The sequence below is a fragment of the Sarcophilus harrisii genome, chromosome 1, assembly GCF_902635505.1.
Source record: "Sarcophilus harrisii chromosome 1, mSarHar1.11, whole genome shotgun sequence".
Classification (NCBI taxonomy): Eukaryota; Metazoa; Chordata; class Mammalia; order Dasyuromorphia; family Dasyuridae; genus Sarcophilus; species Sarcophilus harrisii.
In genome coordinates, this window is record NC_045426.1 from 351,358,363 (window position 1) to 351,372,630 (window position 14,268).

At 37.5% G+C, this 14,268-nt stretch overlaps 1 protein-coding gene across 6 annotated transcripts in view; it reads left to right on the forward strand.

Annotated features, from left to right (window-relative positions):
* Positions 1-14,268, forward strand: part of ALPK2 (alpha kinase 2) — a 171,198-nt gene that overhangs the window by 80,642 nt on the left and 76,288 nt on the right. For all 6 annotated transcript variants that reach the window (XR_004230843.1, XM_031945911.1, XM_031945912.1 and 3 more), the window contains one exon: positions 10,332-13,608. Coding sequence is in view for 5 of the 6 variants with exons in the window: in XM_031945911.1 (XP_031801771.1) it covers positions 10,332-13,608 (3,277 nt within the window). In the remaining variant the exon portion in view is untranslated. The remainder of the gene's footprint in view (positions 1-10,331; positions 13,609-14,268) is intronic.

Below are 14,268 nucleotides of genomic sequence, written 5' to 3' on the forward strand. Positions count from 1 at the left end.
CTCTCAGATTGGCTAAAATGACAGGAAAAGATAATGACGGATGTTGGAGGGGATATGAGAACACCTGGACATGATACATTGTTGGTGGAATTGTGAATGGATCCAACCATTCTGGAGAGCAATCTGGAACTATGCTCAAAAAGCTACCAAACTGGGTATACCCTTTGACCCAGCAATGTTTCTATTGGTTTATATCCCAAAGAGATATTAAAGAAGGGAAAGGGACCCACATGTACAAAAATGTTTGTGGCAGGCTTTTTTGTAGTGGCAAGAAACTGGAAACTGAATGGATACCCATCAATTGGAAAATGGTTATGGTATGTGAATGTTCTGTAAGAAATAACCAGCAAGATGATTTTAGAAAGGCCTGGAGAGACTTACATGAACTGATGCTGAGTGAAATGAGCAGGACCAGGAGATCATTATATACAGCAACAAGACTATACAAAGATCAATTCTGATGGACATGGCTCTCTTCAACAATGAGGTAATTCAAACCAATTACAATTGTTCAATGATGAAGAGAGTCATGTACACCCAAAGAGAGGACCATGGGAGCAGAATGTGGACCACAACATAAGCATTCTCACTCTTTCTGTTGTTGTTTGCTTACATTTTGTTTTCTTTCCCAGTTTTTTTTTTCTTCTTGATCCAATTTATCTTGTGCACAAGATAACTGTATAAGTATGTATACATATATTGGATTTAAGACATATTTCAACACATTTAACATGTAATGGACTACCTGTCATCTAGGGGTGGGGGTGGGGAGAAGGAGGGTAATTTGGAACAAAAGGCTTTGCAAAGATCAATGTTGAAAAATTACCCATGCATATGTTTTGTAAATAAAAAGCTTTAATAAAAAATAATAAACAAAAAAAGACCAAGCTTTGGGTCCAGGGCTTCAGAACACAACACATTGTCAACAAATTAAGGATTTTCTGGAATGAATTAAAGGATAATGGAGCCATTAAAGAGGAAGAAAAGAGCAGAGTTTACATTTGAGAAAAAAATGTGATTCATTTGATTCATTCATGTTGATTGGGGGGAAAAGAGAATGAAATTAGCACAGAGAGGTAAATATAAAGAAAAATTAATTTCTGAATTGGAAGACAGGACACCAGCCACTAGAGAAAAAAGATCCTGTAGGTCTTCATGTAACAGGTGACACTTGAGCTGGGCCTTGAAAAAAGGTAAGGATTCTATGATGTGGCTCTGAGAAAGAAGTGCATTCTGGGAATGGAGACAGTTGATCAAAGGGCACAAAAATGGTATGTTTTAGGGTCTTATCATATGTATCAGGGAACAGTAATAGGTCAGGCCTGGCCTTCTAATTCTGCGAATGATGAAAATTTATACTTGGTTCATTTCCTCTTTCCATTGTTAAATCAATTTTGCTCAAAAATAGTAAAGTTTCTGTCACTTAGTTATTGGCTAATAGCTAATGACAGAGACCCTTGTACTTTGTAGAGTCCTATTTTGCCTTCTCTGGTCTTGTTCACATTTCAGTCTTCATTGAGTAATTCATTTTCCCAAGGGGAAATACTATTCTGTGTTTTTTCAAGACTGTAATTTGTCATCAGGTATACTAAGAAAATACGTTCACACATTTGTGTGTGTGTGTGTGTGTGTGTGTGTGTGTATACACATTTACATGCATATTTATATACATAATACAAATATATATACATACACTTTTACATATATCTGTATATATACATGGATACAACATGAAAGATAGCTAGATTTGAAGTCAGGAAAACCTATGTTTAAATTCTTCCATAGACTCTTATAGGCTGTGTGATGCTGGGAAAGTCATTTAAATTCTCTGGGTTTGTTTTCTTTTTAAGAACTTTTTATTTTTCAAAACACATGCATGGACAATTCTTCAACATTAGCTCTTGTAAAATCTTGTATGCCAATTTCCCTCCTACTGCCTCCACACCCTCTCCTAGATGGCAAGTAGTTCTGGGTCTGTTTTCTTATTTATAGAATCAAGATTAAAAATTGAACCTATTTCCTAGGCTCAAGTAAGATAATGCATCAATCAGTCAATCAATAAACATTTTTTAAGAATTAACTATGTGCCAAGGCCTTTGCTAAATTCTGGGGATATAAAGAATAAAAATGTTATCATATTTGCTCATGCTTCAATTTCCTATCCCATTCTACTATTCATTCATCCCATCCTCTCCTTGCTTTTGCTAACTTGTTCCTCTATACCTGTCTAGATTATCATCCTTTACAGTGGACCTCAGACCTGTACCTCCATACCCAGGTTTTACTTGATCCATATCTTCAGTCCCTAGGGGGGAGTTAATCCAATGATCTTGGATCAGTTGATCAGCCAATAAGTATACTGAGTGTCTACTTCATGCTAGGGATAGAAATTCAAAGAATGAAACACTTTCTACTCATAATGAACTTACATTCTATTGGAAGAAACAAGTAATTTAAAATATTATATATGTATATATAAAATATATTATATTATATGTATATATGTATATGTATAATATATGTATATATAATAAAAATATATAATATACATATGTATATATGTATATAATATATATGTGTATATGCATATATATAAAAACTATCAAATTAAGTAGCACACATATGTTTATACACACACACATACATACACACATATATATTTAAACTGGAGAGAGGAGGACAGAAAGACACAGAGAGGTCTATACACACAAATTAGCGAAATGTAAGATAGCTTGGAAATGACATCTCTAGAAAATAGAGGATCAGGGAAGGCTTCTTTAAAGAAAAACAGGGACTATATGAGGCACAGGTAAGGATGGAGAATGTTCCAGACCCTGGGGGTCATGGAGTTAATATCTGTCAAAAGTGGGACTTGAACCCAGCTATTATTGGCTTTGAAGCCAGTTCTCTATTATTTATATCACAGAACTTTTCAGAAAGGGAAATAACAGAGAATAAAGTTAGAAAGGTAAATCCTAGTCAGGTTAGGAAGAATTTTAAAAGTCAAAGAAGTCGGTAGTGAGTCCTCTCAGCGATAGGGAGCCACTGAAGTTAATTGAACAGAGATGGACATAGTTAGCTTTCCTGAAGGAAATCACTTTAACAACTGTGTTGAAGATCATTGGGAAAAGGAAGAGATTATCTGAAAATTCAATTAGAAGAGGATTACAATAAGTAAGGATAGTGAGAAGGAAATGAATTCAAGAGTTATGGAACTAAAATAGTGATATCTGGTTACTGATTGAATATAAAAATTCATGTTGATAATGAATATGAAGTGTACTGAAAAATCTTAAAATATAAATATCAGCTATTATCACTATTATCTTGTAGCTAAGTGACACAGTGGTTAGAGGGCCAGACCTGAAGTCAGGAAGACTCAACTCCCCAAGTTCAAATCTAGGCTCAGACATTTAGTAATTGTGTGATCTGGGACAAATCACTTAACCCTGTTTGTCCTAGTTTCCTTATCTGTAATAGGAGCTAGAGAAGGAAATGGCAAAACACTCCAATATCTTTGCCAAGAAAATCCCAAATGGGCTTATGAAGCATTAGAGGCAACCGAAAAATGACTAAAAACAAAGAAAAAAATTACTATTATCATCCTCTCACTCACTTGTTCAACAAGCATTTATCATAAAAATGGTGTCTTGGCCATCTGAAAGTTAATTCAATTCTCTCAGAATTCAGTACCTCAAAAGCAATAAGAGTATCATGTATTTCTGCTGTACTTTTATATAAATTGTTTCACTGGATAAAATGTAGGCATCTAGAGAGTAGGTATTGTTTCATTCTTTGTCTTTATATCCCCAGTACTTAGCATAGTGCTTGTCTTATGGTGAGTGCTTAGTAAGTGCTTGTTAATTGATTATTATTATCTCATTTCTGTGAGATAGCTTGATAGCACCATTCTTAACCATTTTTTTTTTTGTCCTGGACCTTTATGCAATCCAATGAAATCTATAAAACTTTTCTAAAAATAAGGCTTTAAATGTATAAAGTAAAATACATAAGATTACAAAGGAAATCAATTATATTGAAATACAATTATCAAAATATTCAAATAACAATTTCATCAACCTGGAATTAAGAAGCCTTGCTCTAGCTGAGGATTTGAGAAAAGCTCAGTGACTTACTTACTCAAGGTCACATTACTGTCAAGGCCAAAATGAAAACCCAAGGCTCCGGGCTTCTGCTCTGATGCTGTTTCTACTATACCACACTGCTTGGCAAAAGTTCCCTGATGAATTCACATTAACCCTTGGAGGTCCCCTTAACATCCTTTTATAGAACCAAAATGAAATTCATAGTGTCAAAGCAGAAAAGGAGCCAGACCTACATTTCTGCCCCTGATATATAAGCTGCACCAATATTAAAAACTCAGTGACTTTCCCAGAAATAAGCACAGGGTTCTAAACTTAGCCTGCTGAAGTTTTCTCATTTCACAGGAGTCACTGGAATGAAGGAGAGCAAGTCAAATCCCAAGAATGCAATGGGTCCAATTACGAAGGGTGGGAGAGTCAGAAGGGAATTGAGAGACATTGGGGGCAAATTCTAGTGAGTTATATACTTTCTTTTTTTTATTGTATTATTTTGAAGTGATTTTCAAAGATTTTAGTGAAGGTGTATTTTTCCCCCTTCTTATGCTGTAGAACTCCTAAAAATAAATGCGGTCCCCAAAATATTCTGCATTTTGCTTTCAAGCTTCTACTGGCTCAGGGACAGGTCTGTTCTATCTATTTTCAGTTTCACACCACCAGGTGGTATGGATTTGATCTATCGAATGACATTATGCATGTTTAATGAAAGCTCAGCAGATAATCTGGGAAAGGGTGGCTATGCATGAGGATGTAGCAGCTCAGGATGATTTGGGATTGGGAGAGTCCCCCATTTAAAGTATCCAGGAGCCAGAGGAGTAAATTGAAAATGTGAAGACAACTGTTGATGGACACACTGCTATTTACACCCAGTCAAACATGGAGGAAAGAAGGTATGAATGAAACAAGATGAAGTAAGGAAATTATGTGACAATAAAATTCATTTCTGGCATGTGCCAATATAAAGCAGAGCCTGAGGAAGAGAGATGAATATCTGATTCTTCAAGGTCTTGTATCCATGTATTTGTGATTTCAAGACCCTTCGGCAGCTCAGACCCTTTGACCCTATTCCTCTGCTTTATCACTTCTCATGTTTCCTCCTACTGCTTTCCTTGGCACTAGTCAAGTTGGCCCACTCTTATCTGCTTTGATGCCTTTTTCCTTGGCATATCTTTCACCACCTCCATGCTTCAGTTCCCGTTTGATGGATCTGCCTCCGCACCCCATGACATTGTCCTCAAATATTCATTTCTCCCTCAAGCTGTCCAATGCCTCTTAAGGGCTTTGAGTAGCCTGACATGGTAGGTACAGCACTGACCTTGGAGTCCAGAAGACCAGATTCTGGGATATGGCTGCAGCCTGTGCTTTTACTAGCTGTGTGACTATGGACAAGTCACTTCACCTCAGTGCCAACTGAGGCAATGCTCTAAGATTACAGAAGAGTTGTCGATATATCACAGTGGAGGAATTGCCGGGCAAAATGATCCTTATACTAATGAAAACACAGAATTCTCCCTCTCCTTCCCCCTACTGCAAAGGCATATGCCCTTTTTCTCCCAATAGATGATAAGCTTTTTGAGGTCATGCCCCTAAAGTACATATCACATATCTCAATAATTTCTTTCACATAGTCAGCACTTAGCAGATGTTTATTTATAATGACAATGATTGATGATGACATGTAAGCAGCAAAATCTCTCTCTTGGCTTCACAGGCTAGGTATGTGGGAGATGGAACTATAGAAGGAACTTAAGAAAACTTTGAGTAATTCAGAGTCTACATAGGTATCAACAAAGACAGCTTTCAAGCAGTCATACCCAAGGATCTCCAAGGCAAAGGTTTTGTTGCTTTTCAATCATGTCTAATTTTTCATGATTGCATTTGGAGTTTTCTTGGCAAAGATACTGGAGTAGTTTGCCATTTCCTTCTCCAGCTCATTTTATAGATGAAGAAACTGAGGGAAACGGGGTTATTAATTTACTAGAGTCACCCCAACTTAATAAGTGTCTGAGTTTGGATTTAAGCTCAAGCCCTTCTAATTGGGGGTGGTGTGTGTGTGTGTGTGTGTGTGTGTGTGTAAGACAACAGTCCATCTACTGTACCAACTAACTGCCCTTAAGGCACAGATAGGCAAGTAAATAAATTCCATTCACCAGGCAAGAAAAACACACACTTAATCAGTAACTGCCAACAGAATTTGCTGGCATTATCTGGGAACAAGGGGTTGTCGGAACCAGTTGTCAAGAGGTTTGTTAAATATTCAGTGTAAATATTTACACCTTAAAAATATGCAAAGGTACAAATCAAGACTTGATTTATTGTTTCATTGATTGTCTTTATTTGAAAAAGTAATGGAGAAAATATTGATAATGTAGATTAAACTTACAGATATGACCTGTGGTACACTTTTTTTTTTCTCCTGGAGAGCCAAGTGTTAAACATTTACTAGCACATCTCTGCCTGGGAGTCTAGAAAATAGTAATTCCAGACCTAACTTTCTGGAATTGTTGCTAGCATCTGATTTATTTTTCTTTCTCCCTCTCCTCTACAACATTGCCCTGGATGAACAAAAACCAGCCCTCTTGACTTCTGGGACAAGTAGTACAAAACAAATTTTACAACTAATGTGAAAATAAAAGAAGTAATTAAGACCAAATTCAATTGAATTTCTCTAGTAACTTCTGATTGTTAAAAGAGTGTATGTGGCAAACTTTCACATCCTTTAAATTTTCGTGGCCTGGGACAAAGCCTTGGTGGCTTCCTGTAGGTTACAGATCTGATCTCCATTCCTACTATCCACCCACCCACCTGAAACACACATTTTTTTCTAAAGGAAGATGTCTAATTCTGATACAGGGGTTTGTTTCTATTTCTCATATTAAAACGTGCGAACTTGGCAAGAAAACAAGCAGCTAAAAACAGAACACTGAAATTGACTCTCCATCAGCAGTTTTATTTTCACCTGAACAAAGAGTTTCCCCACAAGATAAGACATAAAGGAAGCCTACATGATCCTAGTCACGGGTCCTCTGACAAAAATCGAGCAGCAGAAGACTCATTCTTTGTTGAGGCTGTTTCATAATGACTTACTGAGAAAGATGGCCTTCAAAGAAATGGCTGACTCACACAGAAAGTTTTGTTTTATGGTTTTGATTTGCATTTTAATTATTCTTCAGAATGAAAAATGAGACTGGAGCATCCTGTCTCCAGAATTGATGTCCCTAAAGTCTGTGGTTTCAGTCTTGGTTCTGTCACTTATTAGCAGTGTGACCAAGGGCAAGTTATTAACAACAACTCACATTTCTATAAAAACTTAAGAATTACAAAGTACTTCCCCCTAATGCAATCTTGCATGGAAAGCTTCTGACCCAGGCAGGACCTTACTATCTCTAAAAAGATAGGTGGTGAAAGTCTTATTAACTCCATTCTACAAATGAGAAAAATTGAGAATCAGACAAGTTAATGACTTTGCTCAAATTATGTAGTTAATTTGCATCAAATTTGGCATTTGAACTTAGCTGTCTTTCTTCCAAGTAATAGTGCTTGTTATACCACAGTAGAAAGTCATGGACTTGCAGTCAGGATCTGCGTATTCTTTTTAACTTTGCTACTTACTACTTGTGTGACTTTTGGGAAGTGATGGTTTCTCTTGGACTCAGTGTCTTCATCTGTAAAATGAAGAAAGATGCCTGAACAAGATGACCTTAGGTCCCTTCCATTTCTAATTCTCTGAGTTCTAACCATTTCAAGGATTCTAAATCTCATTTATTATTTACAAAGTGGGTATAATAATACAGTGGTTAGATACACATCAGGATGACTAGAGATAGCTCTGGATATATTAAGAACCTTGACGTTTTTAAACTAGGGGTTGACTGAGGCAACACCTATTCAGTGATTAAAGCTAAGTGAGAAATGAGACAGAAAATTGCCTCTTTTACCTATCAAAAAAAAAATCAGTCTGAGAGGGGAAGACCCTTAGGGTTTCTAGCCAAAACAGAAACAATTGCTATTTATGTTCACTCTGAGCCATCTGGGCCCAAAGCAAGCTATACATGGAATAAATAGGAAATAACAGAGTAAAACCACTGGAATTAAGAGTATTATATACTCGCTGAGCCAGTGACACTTGCCTCCTGGCTTTTCCATGAACAAGATGTTCTATTTCTCAACTCCAGGCATTTTCTCTGACTGTCCTCCAAGCCTAGAACACTCTACCTTTTCTCCTCTTTGACTACTGACCTCCCTAGCTCCTTTTAAGTCCCAGCTAAAATACCAACTCCTACAGGAAGCTTATCCCAACCCCTTTTAATTCCAGTGTTTTCACTTCAATCCACCCTCCACACTCAGGTACTAAAATGATATTTTTAAAGCACATGTCACCCTACCAGTCAACAAACTCCAGTAATTTTCTATTGCCCCAAGAACAAATATAAAATGCTCTGTTTGGCATTCAAAGCTTTTCATTAGGTTATGATTGAAGTGAAGATTTGAGGTAAAAGAAAGAATGAGGAGCCATGTCATCATATGAGACAGTGGTAAAGAAAGAAAAATTGGGGGAAGGTATCTGAGTGATAGGAGATCAGAAAAAGGGAAGAAGAGAGATAGTGAATGTCCTCTATTTTTTTTTTTTTGAGAGTGGGGAAAGGGGAAAGTATGGGGGATTTGAGGAGGTATGAAAAGATTTGGAAGAATTAAGAGAGTAGAATAGTGAGTTGATGAGGGAGGTACACATTAAAATTAAAATTACCTGGGAGCAATGATGGTCCAATTGAGGTTATGTAACATAAATTATGAATCTAGTCAGAAGAGATGCATAGTTTTCTCCGCATTCATTTAGCATATGTATAGAAATGAAGACAATTGACGATAGGAGTGATATAATGTTGAGGCTTGGCTGGGTGCAACCCATGTCTTCCTGACTATAAGAGGTTAGTTTGATGTGTACTGTATACTGCCATTCTCAGAGCCAATAAAATAGGAAAATCATATCATTAGGCAATTCTAGGGTATTGAACACTGATGCCTTCTGCTCACTAATCCTGAAAAACCTCTCTTAAAAGAAAAAAATATGTAAGCATACTGAGCAGGAGATGGAAGAGAGTCAACATTTATATTAATTATTTACTTTGTGCCAAGCCTTATGCAAAGTTCTGGGGATACAAAGGAAAGCAAAAGAAGCCCTATTTTCAAGGAACTCATAGTCTAATAGGAGAAATAACATGCAAACAGCTATGTATACACAAGTTATATACAGGATAAACTGAAAATAATCAGCAGAAGAAGGCATTAAAATGAAGGGTGAAGAGTCCTGTCTGGAATCCCATAGCCAGTAGGATTTGGACTCACATCTTCCTATGAGGTCGGTTTGATGTCTGCTATATCAACTGCTTTACCCAGAGGCAATAAAATAAAATAGGAAAATCACATTATTAGGCAATTCTAGGGTATTGAACAGTAAAGCCTTCTGCCCACCAATCCTGAAAAACCTCTCTTAAAAAAAACATATTCATAGTCAAGGATGATGACATTAGAACTGGGAGGAGTCTCAGAAATCATCTGGTTTACTGCTTCTCTATTTCATAGAAGGAGTGATAGTAGCGAGATTCAAACCCATAACCTGCAATAAATCCAGTATTCTCTTCTTCTGCACCACTCCTCCATTTTACAGGCATGAATTATATAGGTTAGTTTTTTTTTTTAATGGGAAAGTTTTGGGGGTGAGACAACTAGTGCAATACATTTCTTGTTCTCCTTCCCCACATGTCATCTTGTATAAGAGGAATTTTTAGGAGAAAAAAATTAATGAGGAAAGAACACTTAGCAGTCAATACTGTGAGAGTAACAGAAGTCTGCAGTTACAGTATAAGTTGTGTGTCATTTATTTTCATGTATAGCTCGTTGAAATGTGTCTTATAGTCACACCATGTACATATACACCAAATCTCTATTTTAGTATGGGCTGGCAGTGCCAACTTTCTTTTAGCACTGTTTGATCTCCATTGTATTCTGAGGAACCCCAATGTAATTGCTTTGATTTATAGTACCCTGGAGGGGTTTGGAAAGTCACTGGCTAAGAAGATGTTTATTGGATTAAATGTGGATTTCAATTATTCATATTATCTTTGCTTCCCATTAGTGCAGGTAATTAAAGGATTAAATATCATCTGGATAATTAATATGTCCTATTATAGGTTCTTAATAGTAATGATTCTATTCTGCTTATCTTCCTAGATACAAAGGGAGGAAAACAAAGCAGAGGGTGTTACCAGTAGTCACCTGCCAGTCTCTTCAGAGCTCATGAGAAATTCAGAATTTCTGTGGAAATCTTCTGCCTTAAGTGGGACCATAATAAACTCCAGAGACACTCTGCAAAGTATCAGTGATGAAGGTGGATCAGTGACCCAACACATACAGCTGGAAGGCTGCTCTCCAAGGCCACAACACCATGAGACACAAGACCAAGAAAATGATATCTGCCATCCCAAAAGTCCCAGGGAAGACAAACCAGATGAGCAAATCAACTCTGAGGCCAGTCATGAAAATGCATTAGACTGTGAACTCTTAGCCCATTACCAGAGGATAAGTGATGCTGATCTTGGGGAGCAAGAGAATCTATATATTGCTTTGGCAGAAGCTTCATATGATCTTCTGACAGTAGCACATTCCCTCAGTGCACCAAGGGATGCAGAAGAACCATTAGTCATGGAACTCCATGAAACAGGTGACACAGAAACAGGATGTGATCCCAAAGATTTTCCCTCTCCAATGCTAGGTGATGACTGTTTGCCTCAAGAAGATTGCTCTAGGGGCTCAGAGCTGGCAGAAGGTCAATGTGAAGCATCTGATTTATGTTTGCTCAGTGACATGATAACTGAACAACTTACTGGAGCACAGGCTGCTGACTCATCTTGCCCAACATGTGAAAATAGAGAGGCTGCAGGTACAAACACAACACCATATCCCATGAACATTTCCATGGGAAGCAGCTTGGAAAGGTCATATGAAAATGAGATGAAAGAAAAGAAGCTGGATAACAGAAAAAAACTGACTAGAATGCTAAAAGCAGACCAAGAAAGTAATTTAGTCAGTACTTGGAAGGACCACATTGTTACTCCAGAGAACAACTGCCTTTCCCAGCTCCAAAAAGCAAGTGATGTGACACTCCTTCTTGGAACTGAGGATGAAGCAGAGACATCTTTACTCTGTGGAATGACTGCAGAGCATCCTGAAGAGAAGTCAACTGAGATTCCAACTGAAAATATCAGGAATTCTCAGATTTCCAGTGATGGGGAGGAAACACTTACTCTTCAAACTATTGGTAAAGATCATCAGGTCAAATATCTTGCTGTTTCAATTGCTCAAAACAATCACTCAGAGAGAACTAAAGAAAATTTTCCTGGGGTGCCAGCTGGAAGCATTACTCACCTTCATTCTGATGAACAGTCTGCCCCTGCTGGAAATGACTGGGCAACTAAGACTTCAGAGCAGTTGACCCTCAAAGAACCCCTTGGGACAGCAGCTCATTTACCCCATCCACAGCTGCTGAGGGAAGAGTTCTCGAGTAATTCTTGGGGTGTTCTTACTGATGGATTGACCACTGAAAGTCAGGACACTGAGGGTGCTGTGGGTAAAAACTGGGAAGAGAGTTGTCAGAGCAAAGTGAGAGATTCAGAACAAAATGTACACAAAGAGATTCATCATCACTTAGCTTCTTTCTCTGAAGACGGCCTCCAAGATGACTTCTATGCCTTCACAGCTACATGGAGGCAAAGTAGCCTGTTGCCATTAGAACATTCAACAGATAATTCTGAGGAGAGAGAAAGGAATTTAGGAGTTCCCAGTGGCAAAGTAGCTATGATAAGTGACAAAGGAGAAAGGCAGGCTTCCCAGAAAGTTCCACCTTCTCTGGAAAATCTTCTGGAGGAGGCTAGCAAAAATTCCATGGATGATAGTCAGGGAGATTGTGAGTTGGGAGGAAAGCAAAAAGCCTCAACTTTGACAGATCTTGTTTCAGAGTCTTCATCACCAATTCAGGCAGTGGATGGAGCATGCCCAGTTAGTTCTGTGGTTCTGGACAATGTCTGTGTGATTTCTGAAGAGCTTGGGGCAGACAACAAGATACAAAAATTGGATACATCTGAAATAGACACATCAACTAGCAGCAATCAGTTTACTTGTTTTGATGGGAAAATTCAAGAGAAAAAAGAAGTAAGAAAGAATGTAGGCTTTTATATCCCTAGCATCCAGAATTTGAAAGATTCTAGCATCCTAGAATCATCAGTAGATCCGATAGATGAGAAGGAAGCCTCTACTGCAGTTTCACTATTTAAAGGGACCTTGAATATGGTCTCAGATGTCTCTGGGAAGAAAAACACCAGCCATGTAAGTAAAGCAGAGGAAAAAGACCAATGTACAGAGATTCACCCCATTTTGCTTACACAGCTTTTGACTCACCCACAAATCATGGAATCTTCTGTAGATTCTGCAGATGGAGCAGAAGTTATGGAGTGTGTTGGGACAGGAAAAATAGTGACTTCTGAGACCACACTAGAGGTGATGTCAGAGGAAAGGAATTTCAACAAGGAGAGCTTTAATCAAAAGTTGAAAGTTCCATGTCATAAGGAAGCTGAACACCTTGGGGAAGGAATTCCATGTGCAGACAATGGGAGACAAAGACAAAGCCCAGAGACCATGGAGAGTAACTTAGATGAGCCAAGCCACAAGGCACAAGACAGTACTATTGAATGTAGTTCAGCATCCCTTGTTCTTTCCAATAATCTTGTTGAACTAGTCACTGATACTTCCAATGAAAGAGATACCAATAGTGCCATAAGTCAAACACAAGATGTGCCTATGAATGGCTTAGTTGAGCCAAAACATGAATGGATTTGTACTGATTCAAAGGAATGTAAAAACACTGAGAATGAATATGTGAAAAATTTGTCACCTACCTTGCCTCCTTCAAGTGTGCCTGTTGAATTAACCTTGACTTCATTTCTAAAGGGAAAGGCCACACATTTTGCAAAGGATTGTAAAATACAAGTGCCCACAACTGGAGAACTCAAAGCCACAGATTCACTGGGATCCCCCATAGAAACTTTGGCATTCATTCCAGCAGAATGTTCTTCCAAAACCAGCCCTAAATGTCAAGACCAACATCTACTAAATCATTGTCTGAAAGACTCTTTACCAGGAACTGTACAAAAGGCAAGAGAGGAAAAAAAGCATTGTCATATGGTGCCTCCCAAATCTAAAGTGCTAGAGACTCTGGCATCAGCATCTGAGGAAGGAAATAAAAAGCAAGAAATGTCCGGGACTGGACATTTAGCTGAGGGTGTGAAGAAGAAAATTCTGTCCAAAGTGGCAGCTCTGAAAATGCGCTTGGAAGAAAAAGAAAGGGCCAGAAAGAACTCTATTTTTAGTAAAAAGATTCCTAAACCCGAAACACTGACTCAAAATGAAGAAAAAAAAGACTCCAAAAGATTGTCTTGTAAAAGAGAAAGCAAAGGTAAGGCTGAACAAATTTTCATTTCTTTATAGATGAGATTATAAGATTATAACTAATTATAAGATTAGTTTCAAGAAGATATTTATTGCCGCATAAGTCTTTTGCCTACAGCCAAGTTGCCATTTTGTGGTCAATGGCACCTTTTTCTTTACCTAAAAAAAAAATCAGTCCTATATTTTGTATTATTCAGTTTCTTGAAGATATGCTTTGCTAAGGGACTGAGAAGGAGGGAAGAGATTATTGCACATTTCTATGCAATTATGTTTTAAAAGAAAGAGATCTTTTTATGAAAAAAAAACTAATCATAAGTATTATGGACAATATTTAAGTAGATGAAAATAGTGTTAAAGTAGATTTAAGTAGTGTTAAAAGCAAGATCCAAATAAATAAGTACCTGGGTACCTTTCTCACTAAATAAATATTTACAAATATTACAAATACTAAATAAGTATTTACAAATTATTGTTTAATCTAACCCTGTTTTCCACCCCAACATTTGAGTATGATGCTTCACTCTCCCCAGCCTTCTAATTACTATAAATTTATCTAGCCAAAAGACTTCTGGGCAATGCCAAAACTCCCTGATTTACGGCCACTTCACTTTAAAAACCATTTTTATCACCACTCTTCTTTCGCAGTCTGAAATGGAAATAATTCTTC